Consider the following 27,830-nt stretch of genomic DNA (forward strand, 5'->3'; position numbering starts at 1 on the left):
TGTTCACCTGGTCTAGTGGTATAACTGGTTCTATACAGGTGAGTGTTCACCTGGTCTAGTGGTATAACTGGTTCAGGTGAGTGTTCAGTATAAGGTGAGTGTTCACCTGGTCTAGTGGTATAACTGGTTCTATACAGGTGAGTGTTCACCTGGTCTAGTGGTATAACTGGTTCTATACAGGTGAGTGTTCACCTGGTCTAGTGGTATAACTGGTTCTATACAGGTGAGTGTTCACCTGGTCTAGTGGTATAACTGGTTCTATACAGGTGAGTGTTCACCTGGTCTAGTGGTATAACTGGTTCTATACAGGTGAGTGTTCACCTGGTCTAGTGGTATAACTGGTTCTATACAGGTGAGTGTTCACCTGGTCTAGTGGTATAACTGGTTCTATACAGGTGAGTGTTCACCTGGTCTAGTGGTATAACTGGTTCTATACAGGTGAGTGTTCACCTGGTCTAGTGGTATAACTGGTTCTATACAGGTGAGTGTTCACCTGGTCTAGTGGTATAACTGGTTCTATACAGGTGAGTGTTCACCTGGTCTAGTGGTATAACTGGTTCTATACAGGTGAGTGTTCACCTGGTCTAGTGGTATAACTGGTTCTATACAGGTGAGTGTTCACCTGGTCTAGTGGTATAACTGGTTCTATACAGGTGAGTGTTCACCTGGTCTAGTGGTATAACTGGTTCTATACAGGTGAGTGTTCACCTGGTCTAGTGGTATAACTGGTTCTATACAGGTGAGTGTTCACCTGGTCTAGTGGTATAACTGGTTCTATACAGGTGAGTGTTCACCTGGTCTAGTGGTATAACTGGTTCTATACAGGTGAGTGTTCACCTGGTCTAGTGGTATAACTGGTTCTATACAGGTGAGTGTTCACCTGGTCTAGTGGTATAACTGGTTCTATACAGGTGAGTGTTCACCTGGTCTAGTGGTATAACTGGTTCTATACAGGTGAGTGTTCACCTGGTCTAGTGGTATAACTGGTTCTATACAGGTGAGTGTTCACCTCGTCTAGTGGTATAACTGGTTCTATACAGGTGAGTGTTCACCTGGTCTAGTGGTATAACTGGTTCTATACAGGTGAGTGTTCACCTGGTCTAGTGGTATAACTGGTTCTATACAGGTGAGTGTTCACCTGGTCTAGTGGTATAACTGGTTCTATACAGGTGAGTGTTCACCTGGTCTAGTGGTATAACTGGTTCTATACAGGTGAGTGTTCACCTGGTCTAGTGGTATAACTGGTTCTATACAGGTGAGTGTTCACCTGGTCCAGTGGTATAACTGGTTCTATACAGGTGAGTGATCACCTGGTCTAGTGGTATAACTGGTTCTACTGAGTTAGAGGAAGCAGACGTAAGTACATGAAAATTTAAAACACTCCACTTTACAATTTAATCAAGAAATCAAAGCATATACAATTGACGGTTGATTCACAGTTCACCGAACAGATGTGCAACTACTTTACATTCCACGTGGCAACTTGCAAGTTTGTTAATAAACGAATGACTGAGGAAACAGAATATAGAGCCTAGTAAAATCTCTTCATTAGTATTTACATGATGTCTAATGGAAACCTCTTGGTGTTCAGACCTGTAGTGTTCTTCAGATCCCCTTTCCTGACCTCTGATGTGGTAGTATTCTTCTGCCCACCAGGTAGTTTCCTGGTCCCAGAGGATCCCTCTGTTTGCTGGCATATCAAATCTCTGTCATCAAATGCCCCATAGGGCTTTGGTCAAAAGTAGTGCACTATATAGGGAATAGGGTCCCATTTGGGACACAGATTCTGGTCAAAAGTAGTGCGCTATATAGGGAATAGGGTCCCATTTGGGATGCGGCCCTGGTCAAAAGTAGTGCACTATATAGGGAATAGGTTGCTATGTGATACATTTTGTCTGGTGAAGTCAATAGTGGAGAATAGTGTATTTTATCAAACTTTACTGTGACTACTATTCAAGTCTTTCTAGAAGGATCATGGCCAGTTTATTCAGTATACCAGCAAGCGAGGGGGATGGAAGTTAAAACTAAAGTAGAACGATTTTTACACCAAAACAACCTTATGTAATCCGTATGCCTGAATATTCAGAAAGGAATCATTCACTGAGCGAGCTACCCACAATTAAATATGATTTTTTGTTGTTTGTTTTACATTCAGAATAATAAACAGTATAAGAACAAAAACAGAAGTAAGTCCAAAACACAGCCAGATCCAAAATGCTTAAAAAAACAAAATGGCACAGGTTATAATATAATATTATCTCCAGGGGTTAAACTTAGACGACGGGTTAATGTTTCACAATCACTGGAAGGATCTACAGCAGGGTTGGCTATCAGAGATGGAGGGCAAATCAGTTTTCAATTCATGGAGGTGAATCGATAAATGCCCATTTTCTTTTCTATGAGGATTTTATAAATAATTCCAAGAAAATGTTACTTGGATTGAGAACTGAATCGATCCCAAGTCACCCTGTGAGCCAAGCAGCTGATCACCTAAATCGGGGGGCCGAGTCCCAAACCACACACTATTCCCTTCACTGTGCACTACGTTCATACAGGGCCCTGGTCAAAACGTAGTGCACTAAATGAGGTAATAGTGTGTAGTGCACTAAATGAGGGAATAGAAGGTCAGTTTTTCTTCATGGAGTCCAGCATGCGGAGGATGTGCAGGAAGAGGTTAACGATGTCCAGGTACAGGTTAATGGAGGCCAGGACGTGCTCCTCAGGGGACAGCTGGTGCATCAGGAGGTGGGTGTCGTAGATGATGAAGCCACAGAACAACAGAGCTCCCGCACCAGCAAACAGCAGCTCCACTGTGTCGTTCTGGAAGAAGAGCTGGGGGGGAGGAGAGGAGGAGGAGGGAGAGGAGACTCAGATTAAACTGTGGATAGATGGATTGACTGATGGATAGATTAAGGATGTCTGAATGGACGGATGATAGATGGATTGACTGATGGATAGATTAAGGATGTCTGAATGGACGGATGATAGATGGATGACTGATTGACGGATAGATTAAGGATGTCTGAATGGACGGATGATAGATGGATGACTGATTGACGGATAGATTAAGGATGTCTGAATGGACGGATGATAGATGGATTGATTGACGGATAGATTAAGGATGTCTGAATGGACGGATGATAGATGGATGACTGATTGACGGATAGATTAAGGATGTCTGAATGGACGGATGAAAGATGGATGACTGATTGACGGATAGATTAAGGATGTCTGAATGGACGGATGAAAGATGGATGACTGATTGACGGATAGATTAAGGATGTCTGAATGGACGGATGAAAGATGGATGACTGACTGACAAGGCGTTAATGAGGAATGACTACTTATAAGAAAAATAATGCAGAATTAAGCGATAATGGATGTTGAAAAGAGTGGTAATGACCTACCTCTACTATAGTAACCACCTCTACCGTAGTAACCACCTCTACCGCAGTAACCGCCTCTACCGCAGTAACCGCCTCTACCACCTCTACCGTAGTACCACCTCTACCGTAGTATCCACCTCTACCGTAGTATCCACCTCTACCGTAGTATCCACCTCTACCGTAGTATCCACCTCTACCGTAGTATCCACCTCTACCGCAGTAACCACCTCTACCGTCGTAACCACCTCTACCGTCGTAACCACCTCTACCGTCGTAACCACCTCTACCGTCGTAACCACCTCTACCGTCGTAACCACCTCTACCGTCGTAACCACCTCTACCGTCGTAACCACCTCTACCGTCGTAACCACCTCTACCGCCGTAACCACCTCTACCGTCGTAACCACCTCTACCGTCGTAACCACCTCTACCGCCGTAACCACCTCTACCGTCGTAACCACCTCTACCGTCGTAACCACCTCTACCGTCGTAACCACCTCTACCGTCGTAACCACCTCTACCGTCGTAACCACCTCTACCGTCGTAACCACCTCTACCGTCGTAACCACCTCTACCGTCGTAACCACCTCTACCGCCGTAACCACCTCTACCGCCGTAACCACCTCTACCGCCGTAACCACCTCTACCGCAGTAACCACCTCTACCGCAGTAACCACCTCTACCGCCGTAACCACCTCTACCGCAGTAACCACCTCTACCGCAGTAACCACCTCTACCGCAGTAACCACCTCTACCGCAGTAACCACCTCTACCGCAGTAACCACCTCTACCGCAGTAACCACTACCTGAAGGAAAACAGAATTTTAACAGGTAACAGAAACTGTAAAAAGGACTAAACTCACCTTCATGAAACCAGCGATGATCAGGATCCACAGGCCGGAGAACAGTCTGGAACACAGTGAAGATTCAGATTCTGTTCAACCAGCAGGTACCCTAATACACTCTGGCTGTAGTTGACAACCATACAGTTGTGGGTGAAGCTTTATCAAGGAGGGGTGTTAGTGGCTCCTGTGGACGTTTTTATCAAGACAGCACTAACAAACCTGAGACCATGCTTAGTATTTACAAATAACCTCTAAAAACACATTGGTAATACATCTGTAACAGCTATAATAAATAGGTACTATATATGTAACAGCTATAATAAATAGGTAATATATCTGTAACAGCTATAATAAATAGGTAATATATCTGTAACAGTGTAGCAGCTATAATAAATAGGTAATATATCTGTAGGAGCTATAATAAATAGGTAATATATCTGTAGCAGCTATAATAAATAGGTAATATATCTGTAACAGCTATAATAAATAGGTAATATATCTGTAACAGCTATAATAAATAGGTAATATATCTGTAACAGCTATAATAAACAGGTAATATATAACAGCTGTAATAAATAGGTAATATATCTGTAACAGCTATAATAAATAGGTAATATATCTGTAACAGCTATAATAAATAGGTAATATATCTGTAACAGCTATAATAAATAGGTAATATATCTGTAACAGCTATAATAAATAGGTAATATATCTGTAACAGCTATAATAAATAGGTAATATATCTGTAGCAGTGTAACAGCTATAATAAATAGGTAATATATCTGTAACAGCTGTAATAAATAGGTAATATATCTGTAACAGCTGTAATAAATAGGTAATATATCTGTAACAGCTGTAATAAATAGGTAATATATCTGTAACAGCTGTAATAAATAGGTAATATATCTGTAACAGCTATAATAAATAGGTAATATATCTGTAACAGCTATAATAAATAGGTAATATATCTGTAACAGCTGTAATAAATAGGTAATATATCTGTAACAGCTATAATAAATAGGTAATATATCTGTAACAGCTATAATAAATAGGTAATATATCTGTAACAGTGTAGCAGCTATAATAAATAGGTAATATATCTGTAACAGCTATAATAAATAGGTAATATATCTGTAACAGCTATAATAAATAGGTAATATATCTGTAGGAGCTATAATAAATAGGTAATATATCTGTAACAGCTATAATAAATAGGTAATATATCTGTAACAGTGTAGCAGCTATAATAAATAGGTAATATATCTGTAACAGTGTAGCAGCTATAATAAATAGGTAATATATCTGTAACAGCTATAATAAATAGGTAATATATCTGTAACAGCTGTAATAAATAGGTAATATATCTGTAGCAGCTATAATAAATAGGTAATATATCTGTAACAGCTATAATAAATAGGTAATATATCTGTAGCAGCTATAATAAATAGGTAATATATCTGTAACAGCTATAATAAATAGGTAATATATCTGTAACAGCTGTAATAAATAGGTAATATATCTGTAGGAGCTATAATAAATAGGTAATATATCTGTAACAGCTATAATAAATAGGTAATATATCTGTAACAGCTATAATAAATAGGTAATATATCTGTAACAGCTATAATAAATAGGTAATATATCTGTAACAGCTATAATAAATAGGTAATATATCTGTAACAGCTATAATAAATAGGTAATATATCTGTAGGAGCTATAATAAATAGGTAATATATCTGTAACAGCTATAATAAATAGGTAATATATCTGTAACAGTGTAACAGCTATAATAAATAGGTAATATATCTGTAACAGTGTAACAGCTATAATAAATAGGTAATATATCTGTAACAGCTATAATAAATAGGTAATATATCTGTAACAGCTATAATAAATAGGTAATATATCTGTAACAGTGTAACAGCTATAATAAATAGGTAATATATCTGTAACAGTGTAACAGCTATAATAAATAGGTAATATATCTGTAACAGCTATAATAAATAGGTAATATATCTGTAACAGTGTAACAGCTATAATAAATAGGTAATATATCTGTAACAGTGTAACAGCTATAATAAATAGGTAATATATCTGTAGCAGTGTAACAGCTATAATAAATAGGTAATATATCTGTACCAGCTATAATAAATAGGTAGTATATCTGTAACAGCTATAATAAATAGGTAATATATCTGTAACAGCTATAATAAATAGGTAATATATCTGTAACAGTGTAGCAGCTATAATAAATAGGTAATATATCTGTAGCAGCTATAATAAATAGGTAATATATCTGTAGCAGCTATAATAAATAGGTAATATATCTGTAACAGCTATAATAAATAGGTAATATATCTGTAGCAGCTATAATAAATAGGTAATATATCTGTAACAGCTATAATAAATAGGTAATATATCTGTAACAGTGTAGCAGCTATAATAAATAGGTAATATATCTGTAACAGTGTAATAGCTGTAATAAATAGGTGATATATCTATAACAGCTATAATAAATAGGTAATATATCTGTAACAGCTATAATAAATAGGTCATACATCTGTAACAGCTATAATAAATAGGTAATACATCTGTAACAGCTATAATAAATAGGTAATATATCTGTAACAGTGTAACAGCTATAATAAATAGGTAATATATCTGTAACAGTGTAGCAGCTATAATAAATAGGTAATATATCTGTAACAGCTATAATAAATAGGTCATACATCTGTAACAGCTATAATAAATAGGTAATACATCTGTAACAGCTATAATAAATAGGTAATATATCTGTAACAGTGTAACAGCTATAATAAATAGGTAATATATCTGTAACAGTGTAGCAGCTATAATAAATAGGTAATATATCTGTAACAGCTATAATAAATAGGTAATATATATGTAACAGTGTAACAGCTGTAATAAATAGGTAATATATCTGTAACAGCTGTAATAAATAGGTAATATATCTGTAACAGTGTAACAGCAATAATAAATAGGTAATATATCTGTAGCAGTGTAACAGCTATAATAAATAGGTAATATATCTGTAGCAGTGTAACAGCTATAATAAATAGGTAATATATCTGTAACAGCTATAATAAATAGGTAATATATCTGTAACAGCTATAATAAATAGGTAATATATCTGTAACAGCTATAATAAATAGGTAATATATCTGTAACAGTGTAACAGCTATAATAAATAGGTAATATATCTGTAACAGCTATAATAAATAGGTAATATATCTGTAACAGCTATAATAAATAGGTAATATATCTGTAACAGCTATAATAAATAGGTAATATATCTGTAACAGTGTAACAGCTATAATAAATAGGTAATATATCTGTAACAGCTATAATAAATAGGTAATATATCTGTAACAGTGTAACAGCTATAATAAATAGGTAATATATCTGTAACAGCTATAATAAATAGGTAATATATCTGTAACAGCTATAATAAATAGGTAATATATCTGTAACAGCTATAATAAATAGGTAATATATCTGTAACAGCTATAATAAATAGGTAATATATCTGTAACAGCTATAATAAATAGGTAATATATCTGTAACAGCTATAATAAATAGGTAATATATCTGTAACAGCTATAATAAATAGGTAATATATCTGTAACAGCTATAATAAATAGGTAATATATCTGTAACAGTGTAACAGCTATAATAAATAGGTAATATATCTGTAACAGCTATAATAAATAGGTAATATATCTGTAACAGCTATAATAAATAGGTAATATATCTGTAGGAGCTATAATAAATAGGTAATATATCTGTAGGAGCTATAATAAATAGGTAATATATCTGTAGGAGCTATAATAAATAGGTAATATATCTGTAGCAGTGTAACAGCTATAATAAATAGGTAATATATCTGTAACAGCTATAATAAATAGGTAATATATCTGTAACAGCTATAATAAATAGGTAATATATCTGTAACAGCTATAATAAATAGGTAATATATCTGTAACAGCTATAATAAATAGGTAATATATCTGTAACAGTGTAACAGCTATAATAAATAGGTAATATATCTGTAACAGTGTAACAGCTATAATAAATAGGTAATATATCTGTAACAGTGTAACAGCTATAATAAATAGGTAATATATCTGTAACAGCTATAATAAATAGGTAATATATCTGTAACAGTGTAACAGCTATAATAAATAGGTAATATATCTGTAGCAGCTATAATAAATAGGTAATATATCTGTAACAGCTATAATAAATAGGTAATATATCTGTAACAGCTATAATAAATAGGTAATATATCTGTAACAGCTATAATAAATAGGTAATATATCTGTAACAGCTATAATAAATAGGTAATATATCTGTAACTGTAACAGCTATAATAAATAGGTAATATATCTGTAACAGCGTAACAGCTATAATAAATAGGTAATATATCTGTAACAGCTATAATAAATAGGTAATATATCTGTAACAGCTATAATAAATAGGTAATATATCTGTAACAGCTATAATAAATAGGTAATATATCTGTAACAGTGTAACAGCTATAATAAATAGGTAATATATCTGTAACAGCTATAATAAATAGGTAATATATCTGTAACAGCTATAATAAATAGGTAATATATCTGTAACAGCTATAATAAATAGGTAATATATCTGTAACAGCTATAATAAATAGGTAATATATCTGTAACAGCTATAATAAATAGGTAATATATCTGTAACAGTGTAACAGCTATAATAAATAGGTAATATATCTGTAACAGCTATAATAAATAGGTAATATATCTGTAACAGTGTAACAGCTATAATAAATAGGTAATATATCTGTAACAGCTATAATAAATAGGTAATATATCTGTAACAGTATAACAGCTATAATAAATAGGTAATATATCTGTAACAGTGTAACAGCTATAATAAATAGGTAATATATCTGTAACAGTGTAACAGCTATAATAAATAGGTAATATATCTGTAGCAGCTATAATAAATAGGTAATATATCTGTAACAGCTATAATAAATAGGTAATATATCTGTAACAGCTATAATAAATAGGTAATATATCTGTAACAGCTATAATAAATAGGTAATATATCTGTAACAGCTATAATAAATAGGTAATATATCTGTAACAGCTATAATAAATAGGTAATATATCTGTAACAGCTATAATAAATAGGTAATATATCTGTAACAGCTATAATAAATAGGTAATACATCTGTAACAGCTATAATAAATAGGTAATATATCTGTAACAGTGTAACAGCTATAATAAATAGGTAATATATCTGTAACAGCTATAATAAATAGGTAATATATCTGTAACAGCTATAATAAATAGGTAATATATATGTAACAGTGTAACAGCTATAATAAACAGGTAATATATCTGTAGGAGCTATAATAGGTAATAGGTAATATATCTGTAACAGCTATAATAAATAGGTAATATATCTGTAACAGTGTAACAGCTATAATAAATAGGTAATATATCTGTAACAGCTATAATAAATAGGTAATATATCTGTAACAGCTATAATAAATAGGTAATATATCTGTAGCAGCTATAATAAATAGGTAATATATCTGTAACAGCTATAATAAATAGGTAATATATCTGTAACAGCTATAATAAATAGGTAATATATCTGTAACAGCTATAATAAATAGGTAATATATCTGTAACAGTGTAACAGCTATAATAAATAGGTAATATATCTGTAGCAGCTATAATAAATAGGTAATATATCTGTAACAGCTATAATAAATAGGTAATATATCTGTAACAGCTATAATAAATAGGTAATATATCTGTAACAGCTATAATAAATAGGTAATATATCTGTAACAGCTATAATAAATAGGTAATATATCTGTAACAGCTATAATAAATAGGTAATATATCTGTAGCAGCTATAATAAATAGGTAATATATCTGTAACAGCTATAATAAATAGGTAATATATCTGTAGGAGCTATAATAAATAGGTAATATATCTGTAACAGCTATAATAAATAGGTCATATATATATCAGTGTAACAGCTATAATAAACAGGTAATATATCTGTAGCAGCTATAATAAATAGGTAATATATCTGTAACAGCTGTAATAAATAGGTAATATATATGTAACAGCTATAATAAATAGGTAATATATCTGTAACAGCTATAATAAATAGGTAATATATCTGTAACAGCTATAATAAATAGGTAATATAACTGTAACAGCTATAATAAATAGGTAATATATCTGTAACAGCTATAATAAATAGGTAATATATCTGTAACAGCAGCTATAATAAATAGGTAATATATCTGTAACAGTGTAACAGCTATAATAAATAGGTAATATATAACAGTGTAACAGCTATAATAAATAGGTAATATATCTGTAACAGCTATAATAAATAGCTATAATAAATAGGTAATACATGTAACAGCTATAATAAATAGGTAATACATCTGTAGCAGCTATAATAAATAGGTAATATATCTGTAGCAGCTATAATAAATAGGTAATATATCTGTAACAGCTATAATAAATAGGTAATACATCTGTAACAGCTATAATAAATAGGTAATATATCTGTAACAGTGTAACAGCTATAATAAATAGGTAATATATCTGTAACAGCTATAATAAACAGGTAATATATCTGTAGCAGCTATAATAAATAGGTAATATATATGTAACAGTGTAACAGCTATAATAAACAGGTAATATATCTGTAGCAGCTATAATAAATAGGTAATATATCTGTAGCAGCTATAATAAATAGGTAATATATCTGTAACAGCTATAATAAATAGGTAATATATCTGTAGCAGCTATAATAAATAGGTAATATATCTGTAACAGCTATAATAAATAGGTAATATATCTGTAACAGTGTAACAGCTATAATAAATAGGTAATATATCTGTAACAGCTATAATAAATAGGTAATATATCTGTAACAGCTATAATAAATAGGTAATATATCTGTAACAGCTATAATAAATAGGTAATATATCTGTAACAGCTATAATAAATAGGTAATATATCTGTAACAGCTATAATAAATAGGTAATATATCTGTAACAGCTATAATAAATAGGTAATATATCTGTAGCAGCTATAATAAATAGGTAATATATCTGTAGCAGCTATAATAAATAGGTAATACATCTGTAACAGCTATAATAAATAGGTAATACATCTGTAGCAGCTATAATAAATAGGTAATATATCTGTAGCAGCTATAATAAATAGGTAATATATCTGTAACAGCTATAATAAATAGGTAATATATCTGTAACAGTGTAACAGCTATAATAAATAGGTAATATATCTGTAACAGCTATAATAAATAGGTAATATATCTGTAACAGTGTAACAGCTATAATAAATAGGTAATATATCTGTAACAGCTATAATAAATAGGTAATATATCTGTAACAGTATAGCAGCTATAATAAATAGGTAATATATCTGTAGCAGCTATAATAAATAGGTAATATATCTGTAACAGCTATAATAAATAGGTAATATATCTGTAGCAGCTATAATAAATAGGTAATATATCTGTAACAGCTATAATAAATAGGTAATATATCTGTAGCAGCTATAATAAATAGGTAATATATCTGTAACAGCTATAATAAATAGGTAATATATCTGTAACAGCTATAATAAATAGGTAATATATCTGTAACAGCTATAATAAATAGGTAATATATCTGTAACAGCTATAATAAATAGGTAATATATCTGTAACAGCTATAATAAATAGGTAATATATCTGTAGCAGCTATAATAAATAGGTAATATATCAGCAGCTATAATAAATAGGTAATATATCTGTAGCAGCTATAATAAATAGGTAATATATCTGTAACAGCTATAATAAATAGGTAATATATCTGTAACAGCTATAATAAATAGGTAATATATCTGTAACAGCTATAATAAATAGGTAATATATCTGTAGCAGCTATAATAAATAGGTAATATATCTGTAGCAGCTATAATAAATAGGTAATATATCTGTAACAGCTATAATAAATAGGTAATATATCTGTAACAGCTATAATAAATAGGTAATATATCTGTAACAGCTATAATAAATAGGTAATACATCTGTAACAGCTATAATAAATAGGTAATATATCTGTAACAGCTATAATAAATAGGTAATATATCTGTAACAGTGTAACAGCTATAATAAATAGGTAATATATCTGTAGCAGCTATAATAAATAGGTAATATATCTGTAACAGCTATAATAAATAGGTAATATATATGTAACAGTGTAACAGCTATAATAAACAGGTAATATATCTGTAGGAGCTATAATAGGTAATATATCTGTAACAGCTATAATAAATAGGTAATATATCTGTAACAGTGTAACAGCTATAATAAATAGGTAATATATCTGTAACAGCTATAATAAATAGGTAATATATCTGTAACAGCGTAACAGCTATAATAAATAGGTAATATATCTGTAACAGTGTAACAGCTATAATAAATAGGTAATATATCTGTAACAGCTATAATAAATAGGTAATATATCTGTAACAGCTATAATAAATAGGTAATATATCTGTAACAGCTATAATAAATAGGTAATATATCTGTAACAGCTATAATAAATAGGTAATATATCTGTAACAGCTATAATAAATAGGTAATATATCTGTAACAGCTATAATAAATAGGTAATATATCTGTAACAGCTATAATAAATAGGTAATACATCTGTAACAGCTATAATAAATAGGTAATATATCTGTAACAGTGTAACAGCTATAATAAATAGGTAATATATCTGTAACAGCTATAATAAATAGGTAATATATCTGTAACAGCTATAATAAATAGGTAATATATATGTAACAGTGTAACAGCTATAATAAACAGGTAATATATCTGTAGGAGCTATAATAGGTAATATATCTGTAACAGCTATAATAAATAGGTAATATATCTGTAACAGTGTAACAGCTATAATAAATAGGTAATATATCTGTAACAGCTATAATAAATAGGTAATATATCTGTAACAGCTATAATAAATAGGTAATATATCTGTAACAGCTATAATAAATAGGTAATATATCTGTAACAGCTATAATAAATAGGTAATATATCTGTAACAGCTATAATAAATAGGTAATATATCTGTAACAGCTATAATAAATAGGTAATATATCTGTAACAGTGTAACAGCTATAATAAATAGGTAATATATCTGTAGCAGCTATAATAAATAGGTAATATATCTGTAACAGCTATAATAAATAGGTAATATATCTGTAACAGCTATAATAAATAGGTAATATATCTGTAACAGCTATAATAAATAGGTAATATATCTGTAACAGCTATAATAAATAGGTAATATATCTGTAACAGCTATAATAAATAGGTAATATATCTGTAACAGCTATAATAAATAGGTAATATATCTGTAACAGCTATAATAAATAGGTAATATATCTGTAACAGTGTAACAGCTATAATAAATAGGTAATATATCTGTAGCAGCTATAATAAATAGGTAATATATCTGTAACAGCTATAATAAATAGGTCATATATATGTAACAGTGTAACAGCTATAATAAACAGGTAATATATCTGTAGCAGCTATAATAAATAGGTAATATATCTGTAACAGCTATAATAAATAGGTAATATATATGTAACAGCTATAATAAATAGGTAATATATCTGTAACAGCTATAATAAATAGGTAATATAACTGTAACAGCTATAATAAATAGGTAATATAACTGTAACAGCTATAATAAATAGGTAATATATCTGTAACAGCTATAATAAATAGGTAATATATCTGTAACAGCTATAATAAATAGGTAATATATCTGTAACAGCTATAATAAATAGGTAATATAACTGTAACAGCTATAATAAATAGGTAATATAACTGTAACAGCTATAATAAATAGGTAATATATCTGTAACAGCTATAATAAATAGGTAATATATCTGTAACAGCTATAATAAATAGGTAATATATCTGTAACAGTGTAACAGCTATAATAAATAGGTAATATATCTGTAACAGTGTAACAGCTATAATAAATAGGTAATATATCTGTAACAGTGTAACAGCTATAATAAATAGGTAATATATCTGTAACAGTGTAACAGCTATAATAAATAGGTAATATATCTGTAGCAGTGTAACAGCTATAATAAATAGGTAATATATCTGTAACAGCTATAATAAATAGGTAATATATCTGTAACAGTGTAACAGCTATAATAAATAGGTAATACATCTGTAGCAGCTATAATAAATAGGTAATATATCTGTAGCAGCTATAATAAATAGGTAATATATCTGTAACAGCTATAATAAATAGGTAATACATCTGTAACAGCTATAATAAATAGGTAATATATCTGTAACAGTGTAACAGCTATAATAAATAGGTAATATATCTGTAACAGCTATAATAAACAGGTAATATATCTGTAACAGCTATAATAAATAGGTAATATATATGTAACAGTGTAACAGCTATAATAAACAGGTAATATATCTGTAGCAGCTATAATAAATAGGTAATATATCTGTAACAGCTATAATAAATAGGTAATATATGTAACAGTGTAACAGCTATAATAAATAGGTAATATATCTGTAGCAGCTATAATAAATAGGTAATATATCTGTAACAGCTATAATAAATAGGTAATATATCTGTAACAGTAACAGCTATAATAAATAGGTAATATATCTGTAACAGCTATAATAAATAGGTAATATATCTGTAACAGCTATAATAAATAGGTAATATATCTGTAACAGCTATAATAAATAGGTAATATATCTGTAACAGCTATAATAAATAGGTAATATATCTGTAACAGCTATAATAAATAGGTAATATATCTGTAACAGCTATAATAAATAGGTAATATATCTGTAGCAGCTATAATAAATAGGTAATACATCTGTAGCAGCTATAATAAATAGGTAATACATCTGTAGCAGCTATAATAAATAGGTAATATATCTGTAGCAGCTATAATAAATAGGTAATATATCTGTAACAGCTATAATAAATAGGTAATACATCTGTAACAGCTATAATAAATAGGTAATATATCTGTAACAGTGTAACAGCTATAATAAATAGGTAATATATCTGTAACAGCTATAATAAATAGGTAATATATCTGTAACAGCTATAATAAATAGGTAATATATCTGTAACAGTATAGCAGCTATAATAAATAGGTAATATATCTGTAGCAGCTATAATAAATAGGTAATATATCTGTAACAGCTATAATAAATAGGAAATATATCTGTAGCAGCTATAATAAATAGGTAATATATCTGTAACAGCTATAATAAATAGGTAATATATCTGTAAGCAGCTATAATAAATAGGTAATATATCTGTAGCAGCTATAATAAATAGGTAATATATCTGTAACAGCAGCTATAATAAATAGGTAATATATCTGTAACAGCTATAATAAATAGGTAATATATCTGTAGCAGCTATAATAAATAGGTAATATATCTGTAACAGCTATAATAAATAGGTAATATATCTGTAACAGCTATAATAAATAGGTAATATATCTGTAACAGCTATAATAAATAGGTAATATATCTGTAACAGCTATAATAAATAGGTAATATATCTGTAGCAGCTATAATAAAAGGTAATATATCTGTAACAGCTATAATAAATAGGTAATATATCTGTAACAGCTATAATAAATAGGTAATATATCTGTAACAGCTATAATAAATAGGTAATATATCTGTAACAGCTATAATAAATAGGTAATATATCTGTAGCAGCTATAATAAATAGGTAATATATCTGTAGCAGCTATAATAAATAGGTAATATATCTGTAACAGCTATAATAAATAGGTAATATATCTGTAACAGCTATAATAAATAGGTAATATATCTGTAACAGCTATAATAAATAGGTAATACATCTGTAACAGCTATAATAAATAGGTAATATATCTGTAACAGTGTAACAGCTATAATAAATAGGTAATATATCTGTAGCAGCTATAATAAATAGGTAATATATCTGTAACAGCTATAATAAATAGGTAATATATATGTAACAGTGTAACAGCTATAATAAACAGGTAATATATCTGTAGGAGCTATAATAGGTAATATATCTGTAACAGCTATAATAAATAGGTAATATATCTGTAACAGTGTAACAGCTATAATAAATAGGTAATATATCTGTAACAGCTATAATAAATAGGTAATATATCTGTAACAGCTATAATAAATAGGTAATATATCTGTAGCAGCTATAATAAATAGGTAATATATCTGTAGCAGCTATAATAAATAGGTAATATATCTGTAACAGCTATAATAAATAGGTAATATATCTGTAACAGCTATAATAAATAGGTAATATATCTGTAACAGTGTAGCAGCTATAATAAATAGGTAATATATCTGTAGGAGCTATAATAAATAGGTAATATATCTGTAGGAGCTATAATAAATAGGTAATATATCTGTAACAGCTATAATAAATAGGTAATATATCTGTAACAGCTATAATAAATAGGTAATATATCTGTAACAGCTATAATAAATAGGTAATATATCTGTAACAGCTATAATAAATAGGTAATATATCTGTAACAGCTATAATAAATAGGTAATATATCTGTAACAGCTATAATAAATAGGTAATATATCTGTAACAGTGTAACAGCTATAATAAATAGGTAATATATCTGTAGGAGCTATAATAAATAGGTAATATATCTGTAACAGCTATAATAAATAGGTCATATATATGTAACAGTGTAACAGCTATAATAAACAGGTAATATATCTGTAGCAGCTATAATAAATAGGTAATATATCTGTAACAGCTATAATAAATAGGTAATATATCTGTAACAGCTATAATAAATAGGTAATATATCTGTAACAGCTATAATAAATAGGTAATATATCTGTAACAGTGTAACAGCTATAATAAATAGGTAATATATCTGTAGGAGCTATAATAAATAGGTAATATATCTGTAACAGCTATAATAAATAGGTCATATATATGTAACAGTGTAACAGCTATAATAAACAGGTAATATATCTGTAGCAGCTATAATAAATAGGTAATATATCTGTAACAGCTGTAATAAATAGGTAATATATATGTAACAGCTATAATAAATAGGTAATATATCTGTAACAGCTATAATAAATAGGTAATATAACTGTAACAGCTATAATAAATAGGTAATATAACTGTAACAGCTATAATAAATAGGTAATATATCTGTAGCAGCTATAATAAATAGGTAATATATCTGTAACAGTGTAACAGCTATAATAAATAGGTAATATATCTGTAACAGTGTAACAGCTGTAATAAATAGGTAATATATCTGTAACAGCTATAATAAATAGGTAATATATCTGTAACAGCTATAATAAATAGGTAATATATCTGTAGCAGTGTAACAGCTATAATAAATAGGTAATATATCTGTAACAGCTATAATAAATAGGTAATACATCTGTAACAGCTATAATAAATAGGTAATATATCTGTAACAGCTATAATAAATAGGTAATATATCTGTAGCAGCTATAATAAATAGGTAATATATCTGTAACAGCTATAATAAATAGGTAATACATCTGTAACAGCTATAATAAATAGGTAATATATCTGTAACAGTGTAACAGCTATAATAAATAGGTAATATATCTGTAGCAGCTATAATAAATAGGTAATATATCTGTAGCAGCTATAATAAATAGGTAATATATATGTAACAGTGTACCAGCTATAATACATAGGTAATATATCTGTAACAGCTATAATAAATAGGTAATATATCTGTAACAGCTATAATAAATAGGTAATATATCTGTAACAGTGTAACAGCTATAATAAATAGGTAATATATCTGTAGCAGCTATAATAAATAGGTAATATATCTGTAACAGTGTAACAGCTATAATAAATAGGTAATATATCTGTAACAGCTATAATAAATAGGTAATATATCTGTAACAGCAATAATAAATAGGTAATATATCTGTAGGAGCTATAATAAATAGGTAATATATCTGTAGGAGCTATAATAAATAGGTAATATATCTGTAGGAGCTATAATAAATAGGTAATATATCTGTAACAGCTATAATAAATAGGTAATATATCTGTAACAGCTATAATAAATAGGTAATATATCTGTAGCAGCTATAATAAATAGGTAATACATCTGTAACAGCTATAATAAATAGGTAATACATCTGTAGCAGCTATAATAAATAGGTAATATATCTGTAGCAGCTATAATAAATAGGTAATATATCTGTAACAGCTATAATAAATAGGTAATACATCTGTAACAGCTATAATAAATAGGTAATATATCTGTAACAGTGTAACAGCTATAATAAATAGGTAATATATCTGTAACAGCTATAATAAATAGGTAATATATCTGTAACAGCTATAATAAATAGGTAATATATCTGTAACAGTATAGCAGCTATAATAAATAGGTAATATATCTGTAGCAGCTATAATAAATAGGTAATATATCTGTAACAGCTATAATAAATAGGAAATATATCTGTAGCAGCTATAATAAATAGGTAATATATCTGTAGCAGCTATAATAAATAGGTAATATATCTGTAACAGCTATAATAAATAGGTAATATATCTGTAGCAGCTATAATAAATAGGTAATATATCTGTAACAGCTATAATAAATAGGTAATATATCTGTAACAGCTATAATAAATAGGTAATATATCTGTAACAGCTGTAATAAATAGGTAATATATCTGTAGCAGCTATAATAAATAGGTAATATATCTGTAACAGCTATAATAAACAGGTAATATATCTGTAGCAGCTATAATAAATAGGTAATATATCTGTAACAGCTATAATAAATAGGTAATATATCTGTAGCAGCTATAATAAATAGGTAATATATCTGTAACAGCTATAATAAATAGGTAATATATCTGTAACAGCTATAATAAATAGGTAATATATCTGTAACAGCTATAATAAACAGGTAATATATCTGTAACAGCTATAATAAATAGGTAATATATCTGTAACAGCTATAATAAATAGGTAATATATCTGTAGCAGCTATAATAAATAGGTAATATATCTGTAACAGCTATAATAAATAGGTAATATATCTGTAACAGCTATAATAAATAGGTAATATATCTGTAACAGCTGTAATAAATAGGTAATATATCTGTAACAGTGTAACAGCTGTAATAAATAGGTAATATATCTGTAACAGCTATAATAAATAGGTAATATATCTGTAACAGCTATAATAAATAGGTAATATATCTGTAGCAGTGTAACAGCTATAATAAATAGGTAATATATCTGTAACAGCTATAATAAATAGGTAATATATCTGTAACAGCTATAATAAATAGGTAATATATCTGTAACAGCTATAATAAATAGGTAATATATCTGTAACAGCTATAATAAATAGGTAATATATCTGTAGCAGTGTAACAGCTATAATAAATAGGTAATATATCTGTAGCAGTGTAACAGCTATAATAAATAGGTAATATATCTGTAACAGCTATAATAAATAGGTAATATATCTGTAACAGCTATAATAAATAGGTAATATATCTGTAACAGCTATAATAAATAGGTAATATATCTGTAACAGCTATAATAAATAGGTAATATATCTGTAACAGCTATAATAAATAGGTAATATATCTGTAACAGCTATAATAAATAGGTAATATATCTGTAACAGCTATAATAAATAGGTAATATATCTGTAACAGCTATAATAAATAGGTAATATATCTGTAACAGCTATAATAAATAGGTAATATATCTGTAACAGCTATAATAAATAGGTAATATATCTGTAACAGTGTAACAGCTATAATAAATAGGTAATATATCTGTAGCAGTGTAACAGCTATAATAAATAGGTAATATATCTGTAACAGCTATAATAAATAGGTAATATATCTGTAACAGCTATAATAAATAGGTAATATATCTGTAGCAGTGTAACAGCTATAATAAATAGGTAATATATCTGTAACAGCTATAATAAATAGGTAATATATCTGTAACAGCTATAATAAATAGGTAATATATCTGTAACAGCTATAATAAATAGGTAATATATCTGTAACAGCTATAATAAATAGGTAATATATCTGTAACAGTGTAACAGCTATAATAAATAGGTAATATATCTGTAACAGCTATAATAAATAGGTAATATATCTGTAACAGCTATAATAAATAGGTAATATATCTGTAACAGCTATAATAAATAGGTAATATATCTGTAGCAGCTATAATAAATAGGTAATATATCTGTAACAGCTATAATAAATAGGTAATATATCTGTAACAGCTATAATAAATAGGTAATATATCTGTAACAGCTATAATAAATAGGTAATATATCTGTAGCAGCTATAATAAATAGGTAATATATCTGTAACAGCTATAATAAATAGGTAATATATCTGTAGCAGCTATAATAAATAGGTAATATATCTGTAGCAGCTATAATAAATAGGTAATATATCTGTAACAGCTATAATAAATAGGTAATATATCTGTAACAGCTATAATAAATAGGTAATATATCTGTAACAGCTATAATAAATAGGTAATATATCTGTAACAGCTATAATAAATAGGTAATATATCTGTAACAGCTATAATAAAAGGTAATATATCTGTAACAGCTATAATAAATAGGTAATATATCTGTAACAGCTATAATAAATAGGTAATATATCTGTAACAGTGTAACAGCTATAATAAATAGGTAATATATCTGTAACAGCTATAATAAATAGGTAATATATCTGTAGCAGCTATAATAAATAGGTAATATATCTGTAACAGCTATAATAAATAGGTAATATATCTGTAACAGCTATAATAAATAGGTAATATATCTGTAACAGCTATAATAAATAGGTAATATATCTGTAACAGCTATAACAAATAGGTAATATATCTGTAGCAGCTATAATAAATAGGTAATATATCTGTAGGAGCTATAATAAATAGGTAATATATCTGTAACAGCTATAATAAATAGGTAATATATCTGTAGCAGCTATAATAAATAGGTAATATATCTGTAACAGCTATAATAAATAGGTAATATATCTGTAACAGCTATAATAAATAGGTAATATATCTGTAACAGCTGTAATAAATAGGTAATATATCTGTAACAGCTATAATAAATAGGTAATATATCTGTAGCAGCTATAATAAATAGGTAATATATCTGTAACAGCTATAATAAATAGGTAATATATCTGTAACAGCTATAATAAATAGGTAATATATCTGTAGCAGTGAGCAGCTAACAGGTAGGTTTGCATCCAAAATGGAGCCCTGACCCTATTCCCTACATAGTGCACTACTGTTGAAAAAGAGGGTGCTATTTTCAGACACAGCCAGGTGTATGAGAGGAGTTTAAGGCCTCTTACCCAGCTCCCAGTTTACTGAAGTCTCTCTTAGACTGGAAGGTGTAGGCAGTCAGCCCAAGGAACACAGCTGCTGTGAGGAAGAAGGCCTGGAGCACGATGGAATACTCATAGAAGGTCACTACAGAGACAACAACACAAACACATGCCTGGTTCACAATGTATAGGAGGGAACAAACAACGAGGACTGCGTCTGAAATTGAAACTTATTTCCTATAAAGGGCACTAATTAGTGCACCCTATTCCCTATAAAGGGCACTAATTAGTGCACTCTATTCCCTACAAAGGGCACTAATTAGTGCACTCTATTCCCTACAAAGGGCACTAATTAGTGCACTCTATTCCCTACAAAGGGCACTAATTAGTGCACTCTATTCCCTACAAAGGGCACTAATTGCGAGCTCACAGAACAGGGCTCCGGGCAGCCGAGCGGAAATGGAGGAAAACTCGCCTCCCTGCGGACCTGGCATCCTTTCACTCCCTCCTCTCTACATTTTCCTCCTCTGTCTCTGCTGCTAAAGCCACTTTCTACCATTCTAAATTCCAAGCATCTGCCTCTAACCCTAGGAAGCTCTTTGCCACCTTCTCCTCCCTCCTGAATCCTCCCCCCTCCTCCCTCTCTGCAGATGACTTCGTCAACCATTTTGAAAAGAAGGTCGATGACATCCGATCCTCGTTTGCTAAGTCAAACGACACCGCTGGTTCTGCTCACACTGCCCTACCCTATGCTCTGACCTCTTTCTCCCTCTCTCTCCAGATGAAATCTCGCGTCTTGTGACGGCCGGCCGCCCAACAACCTGCCCGCTTGACCCTATCCCCTCCTCTCTTCTCCAGACCATTTCCGGAGACCTTCTCCCTTACCTCACCTCGCTCATCAACTCATCCCTGACCGCTGGCTACGTCCCTCCCGTCTTCAAGAGAGCGAGAGTTGCACCCCTTCTGAAAAAACCTACACTCGATCCCTCCGATGTCAACAACTACAGACCAGTATCCCTTCTCTCTTTTCTCTCCAAAACTCTTGAGCGTGCCGTCCTTGGCCAGCTCTACCGCTATCTCTCTCAGAATGACCTTCTTGATCCAAATCAGTCAGGTTTCAAGACTAGTCATTCAACTGAGACTGCTCTTCTCTGTATCACGGAGGCGCTCCGCACTGCTAAAGCTAACTCTCTCTCCTCTGCTCTCATCCTTCTAGACCTATCGGCTGCCTTCGATACTGTGAACCACCAGATCCTCCTCTCCACCCTCTCCGAGTTGGGCATCTCCGGCGCGGCCCACGCTTAGTTGCGTCCTACCTGACAGGTCGCTCCTACCAGGTGGCGTGGCGAGAATCTGTCTCCTCACCACGCGCTCTCACCACTGGTGTCCCCCAGGGCTCTGTTCTAGGCCCTCTCTTATTCTCGCTATACACCAAGTCACTTGGCTCTGTCATAACCTCACATGGTCTCTCCTATCATTGCTATGCAGACGACACACAATTAATCTTCTCCTTTCCCCCTTCTGATGACCAGGTGGCGAATCGCATCTCTGCATGTCTGGCAGACATATCAGTGTGGATGACGGATCACCACCTCAAGCTGAACCTCAGCAAGACGGAGCTCCTCTTCCTCCCGGGAAGGACTGCCCGTTCCATGATCTCGCCATCACGGTTGACAACTCCATTGTGTCCTCCTCCCAGAGCGCTAAGAACCTTGGCGTGATCCTGGACAACACCCTGACGTTCTCAACTAACATCAAGGCGGTGTCCCGTTCCTGTAGGTTCATGCTCTACAACATCCGCAGAGTACGACCCTGCCTCACACAGGAAGCGGCGCAGGTCCTAATCCAGGCACTTGTCATCTCCCGTCTTGACTACTGCAACTCGCTGTTGGCTGGGCTCCCTGCCTGTGCCATTAAACCCCTACAACTCATCCAGAACGCCGCAGCCCGTCTGGTGTTCAACCTTCCCAAGTTCTCTCACGTCACCCCGCTCCTCCGCTCTCTCCACTGGCTTCCAGTTGAAGCTCGCATCCGCTACAAGACCATGGTGCTCGCCACGGAGCTGTGAGGGGAACGGCACCTCAGTACCTCCAGGCCCTGATCAGGCCCTACACCCAAACAAGGGCACTGCGTTCATCCACCTCTGGCCTGCTCGCCTCCCTACCACTGAGGAAGTACAGTTCCCGCTCAGCCCAGTCAAAACTGTTCGCTGCTCTGGCCCCCAATGGTGGAACAAACTCCCTCACGATGCCAGGACAGCGGAGTCAATCACCACCTTCCGGAGACACCTGAAACCCCACCTCTTCAAGGAATACCTAGGATAGGGTAAGTAAGGGTAAGTAATCCTTCTCACCCCCCTGCTCCCCCAACAAGATTTAGATGCAAGTGGCTGTTCCACTGGTTGTCATAGGTGTTTGCACCAATTTGTAAGTCGCTCTGGATAAGAGCGTCTGCTAAATGACTTAAATGTAATGTAAATGTAATTAGTGCACCATATTCCCTATAAAGGGCACTAATTAGTGCACCCTATTCCCTACAAAGGGCACTAATTAGTGCACCCTATTCCCTACAAAGGGCACTAATTAGTGCACCTTATTCCCTATATAGTGAATAGGATGCCATGTCAGATGCAGGCAGGGAGTGAAGCCTGTGGTGTTGCTATGGAAACACAGTGGGGGGGGTCAATATTTCCTGAGGGGAATAATAAACTATGAATAATCATATTACTAATGAGGTCACAGGTGTCTCACAGTAGATTAACCAATTGACTATTTATTGAGACATGAATATAATTTATAATTTATATAGAAGCGGTGGATATTTTGAACTAAAAAGAAAAGAAAACTTCTCAAAAGATGAATCAACATCTGGCAAAGGCAGAACTCACCTGCGGTAGCAACAGAGACCGACTCCAGCAGAGTCTGAAAGAGAGAAAGAAAACAATGTTCGCTGAAACAAACTCATTATATAGTGCACTACTTTTAACCAGGGCCACTATTCCCTACATAGTGCACTACTTTTAACCAGGGCCACTATTCCCTATATAGTGCACTACTTTTAACCAGGGCCACTATTCCCTATATAGTGCACTACTTTTAACCAGGGCCACTATTCCCTATATAGTGCACTACTTTTAACCAGGGCCACTATTCCCTATATAGTGCACTACTTTTAACCAGGGCCACTATTCCCTATATAGTGCACTACTTTTAACCAGGGCCACTATTCCCTATATAGTGCACTACTTTTAACCAGGGCCACTATTCCCTATATAGTGCACTACTTTTAACCAGGGCCACTATTCCCTATATAGTGCACTACTTTTAACCAGGGCCACTATTCCCTATATAGTGCACTACTTTTAACCAGGGCCACTATTCCCTATATAGTGCACTACTTTTAACCAGGGCCACTATTCCCTATATAGTGCACTACTTTTAACCAGGGCCACTATTCCCTATATAGTGCACTACTTTTAACCAGGGCCACTATTCCCTATATAGTGCACTACTTTTAACCAGGGCCACTATTCCCTATATAGTGCACTACTTTTAACCAGGGCCCTATTCCCTATATAGTGCACTACTTTTAACCAGGGCCCTATTCCCTATATAGTACACTACTTTTAACCAGGGCCCTATTCCCTATATAGTACACTACTTTTAACCAGGGCCCTATTCCCTATATAGTACACTACTTTTAACCAGGGCCCTATTCCCTATATAGTGCACTACTTTTAACCAGGGACACTATTCCCTATATAGTGCACTACTTTTAACCAGGGCCACTATTCCCTATATTGTGCACTACTTTTAACCAGGGCCACTATTCCCTATATAGTGCACTCCTTTAAACCAGAGCCACTATTCCCTATATAGTGCACTCCTTTAAACCAGAGCCACTATTCCCTATATAGTGCACTACTTTTAACCAGGGCCACTATTCCCTATATAGTGCACTACTTTTAACCAGGGCCACTATTCCCTATATAGTGCACTACTTTCAACCAGAACCCTATGGGCCCTGGTCAAAAGTAGTGTACTATGTAGGGAATAGGGTGCCATTTGGGATACAATCTGTGCAAACCAGAACTTACGAATGTGGCAAGCAGGTACAGGTTAATGGGATGTTGATGTCTGTAGAAGGCCAGGGCAATGATCAACACCAGGGAGCCAATGGCTGACACCAACACAACCGCTGGACTGGAGGGGGTACAGAACCAATGAGAGAGTCAGAACCAAGCCAAGCCAACCAGACAGCACATCTGGTTGGACTCCTGTCCCTTGCATACTCCATTAAAAGCAGTGTGTTGGACAGAGTATACTATTGCACATCTGGTTGGACTCCTGTCCCTTGCATACTCCATTAAAAGCAGTGTGTTGGACAGATTATACTATTGCACATCTGGTTGGACTCCTGTCCCTTGCATACTCCATTAAAAGCAGTGTGTTGGACAGATTATACTATTGCACATCTGGTTGGACTCTTGTCCCTTGCATACTCCATTGAAAGTCCCATGAGGAGTTGACAACATGACAGAAACAGACTGACACCCAGGCTGGAGAGATTAGAATAATAGGCATTTGATGTCATCGGGTAGCCAAAATACAAGTCTCCTTACAGTATATACATACATGCACAATGCTGGTGTAAAGGGCTATTTGGGGGGTGGAGGATTGGATATCATACCAATATCATTACCCAGGTAATAATTTGTGTTATGTTCCAACAGGAATCTGATCTAAAAACTTTGTAAAGTACAAGGATGCCAAACAAACAGCGCATACAAAGTATCATGATCAATTCACCTGGCTAACTAGCTGCCGAATAGGCATCAACTCACCACGCAGCTTATTCTTAATGTTTGTCCGTAGGCTACCAGAGAGAGGACAGATATTTTTTCGGAATAAACGTGGCGAGTGAAAAACTTAAATGAAATAGCCCACCCTCTCTACCCGGTATCTTATTCTACCGCTATACAACTGTCTATGCGTTGTTTGTTGGCAACCATGTTATTTACGAAGGTATTTTTTGGAATAGATTCCTGTTGGAACGTTCCACAAATTAAACCCACCCTCATTACCCTTCTACCACAGTGTTTCCCAGATACGCCCATTGAATTACGCAGGCCTACTAATAGTTCACAATTTATGCAGGCCTACTAATAGTTCACCATTTACCTTGAATGGACAAAGTCCTTGATGGTGTCACAGTACATGAAGAGAGCAGAGGTAGCCGTGGTCAGGATGATCTGAAGAGACAGGATGGTGTATACCTTGCGCAGGAAATCTTTTCCGGGGAGAGAGAATAAATAGATAAGACAGCGAAGTAGGCTTATTGAAAAATCATGATTTATTTAGTTACATTCTATAGCACCAGATGTATTTGATTCGGTCATTTAGTTAGTTGCCACCACGATAAATGTCACGTAGTTTATTTCATTTGGCAAGGCATGATCTAGACATATTGAAAAGATTGCTAGTTAGCAACCATCATCAGCTAGGCTAGCTAGGTAAATAGACTACAACGGGTCTTCTCTTACCCATCCGGATTTGCACACTCGCTGTCGCAACATTTGTTCCATAGTTGAAATCATCTTCAATTGAAGACCTGGGGTATTTTTCAGGTGTAGTCATCTTGATCCAGCTTTAATTCAGACTAAAATACTGTCTTGATGTTTTCTGTTTTGGGGCCGTTGCACAGCTGTTCCGGTTGACGTGCGTCAGTTCGTCACTCCACTTCCGGCTTGGTTCGTCATGTGACATGGCTCGTGATTTCTGTGAAACCTGCAATAGCGCAACACACCACTAACTGTTGATAAAGGGTCTTTTTTTCAGGGAACTATTAAAGCGGTTGAGTAGACAATGCTCAACTTTATGCTAAAACTCAAAACAAAAAAAAACATATTTAAAAGAGGTATGTGTATTGTGGTCTAAGGTGGTCTATGCCGCACGTCTACGGTGTCGGCCTGGGTTCAAATGCTGCCTGATATAAACTATCTTTCCACACGGTCATCCTCCCTCTGTTCAATAAAATCTGAAAATAGCATATAAATAAACATATTTTTA

At 32.5% G+C, this 27,830-nt stretch overlaps 1 protein-coding gene and 4 long non-coding RNA genes across 7 annotated transcripts; 3 read left to right on the forward strand and 2 right to left on the reverse strand.

Moving 5' to 3' along the window:
• Positions 1-1,381: 1,381 nt before the first annotated feature.
• On the reverse strand, positions 1,382-27,548 carry tmbim4 (transmembrane BAX inhibitor motif containing 4). The gene is made up of 7 exons (XM_052514429.1): positions 27,305-27,548; positions 26,943-27,051; positions 25,859-25,964; positions 24,650-24,683; positions 21,790-21,907; positions 4,250-4,295; positions 1,382-2,832 (listed from the first exon to the last, which is right to left on the reverse strand). Exons 1-7 carry the CDS (start codon positions 27,396-27,398, stop codon positions 2,626-2,628), a joined length of 714 nt encoding a protein of 237 aa, XP_052370389.1. The 5' UTR covers positions 27,399-27,548; the 3' UTR covers positions 1,382-2,625.
• Positions 2,843-4,188, reverse strand: LOC127927719 (uncharacterized). 2 transcript variants are annotated; one of them, XR_008128743.1, is made up of 4 exons: positions 4,082-4,188; positions 3,830-4,045; positions 3,506-3,757; positions 2,843-3,443 (listed from the first exon to the last, which is right to left on the reverse strand). It is a non-coding gene; the product is annotated as an uncharacterized LOC127927719 (long non-coding RNA). The 2 variants fall into 2 exon arrangements; XR_008128744.1 differs by having other exon boundaries at positions 3,830-4,009; positions 4,064-4,175.
• LOC127927721 (uncharacterized) lies at positions 4,896-8,604 on the forward strand. Its single transcript, XR_008128747.1, has 3 exons — positions 4,896-5,283; positions 6,317-6,386; positions 7,832-8,604. It is a non-coding gene; the product is annotated as an uncharacterized LOC127927721 (long non-coding RNA).
• LOC127927722 (uncharacterized) lies at positions 9,441-16,981 on the forward strand. Its single transcript, XR_008128748.1, has 3 exons — positions 9,441-9,460; positions 10,370-10,462; positions 16,720-16,981. It is a non-coding gene; the product is annotated as an uncharacterized LOC127927722 (long non-coding RNA).
• Positions 17,362-21,521, forward strand: LOC127927720 (uncharacterized). 2 transcript variants are annotated; one of them, XR_008128745.1, is made up of 3 exons: positions 17,362-17,402; positions 19,056-19,210; positions 19,428-19,788. It is a non-coding gene; the product is annotated as an uncharacterized LOC127927720 (long non-coding RNA). The 2 variants fall into 2 exon arrangements; XR_008128746.1 differs by lacking the exon at positions 17,362-17,402 and adding an exon at positions 21,483-21,521 and having other exon boundaries at positions 18,928-19,210; positions 19,428-19,660.
• Positions 27,549-27,830: the final 282 nt, after the last annotated feature.

Source organism: Oncorhynchus keta, unplaced genomic scaffold (genome assembly GCF_023373465.1).
Source record: "Oncorhynchus keta strain PuntledgeMale-10-30-2019 unplaced genomic scaffold, Oket_V2 Un_scaffold_17573_pilon_pilon, whole genome shotgun sequence".
In the NCBI taxonomy this organism is placed as follows: domain Eukaryota; kingdom Metazoa; phylum Chordata; class Actinopteri; order Salmoniformes; family Salmonidae; genus Oncorhynchus; species Oncorhynchus keta.

Bases quoted from the DNA above. Each gene is read 5' to 3' on its own strand.
- tmbim4 (XM_052514429.1), bottom strand. From the start codon at position 27,398: ATGACTACACCTGAAAAATACCCCAGGTCTTCAATTGAAGATGATTTC. The intron at 27,052-27,304 runs GTAAGAGAAGAC...TCCCCGGAAAAG, and splicing joins GAGTGTGCAAATCCGGATGG to ATTTCCTGCGCAAGGTATAC. The intron at 25,965-26,942 runs GTAAATGGTGAA...TACCCCCTCCAG, and splicing joins AAGGACTTTGTCCATTCAAG to TCCAGCGGTTGTGTTGGTGT.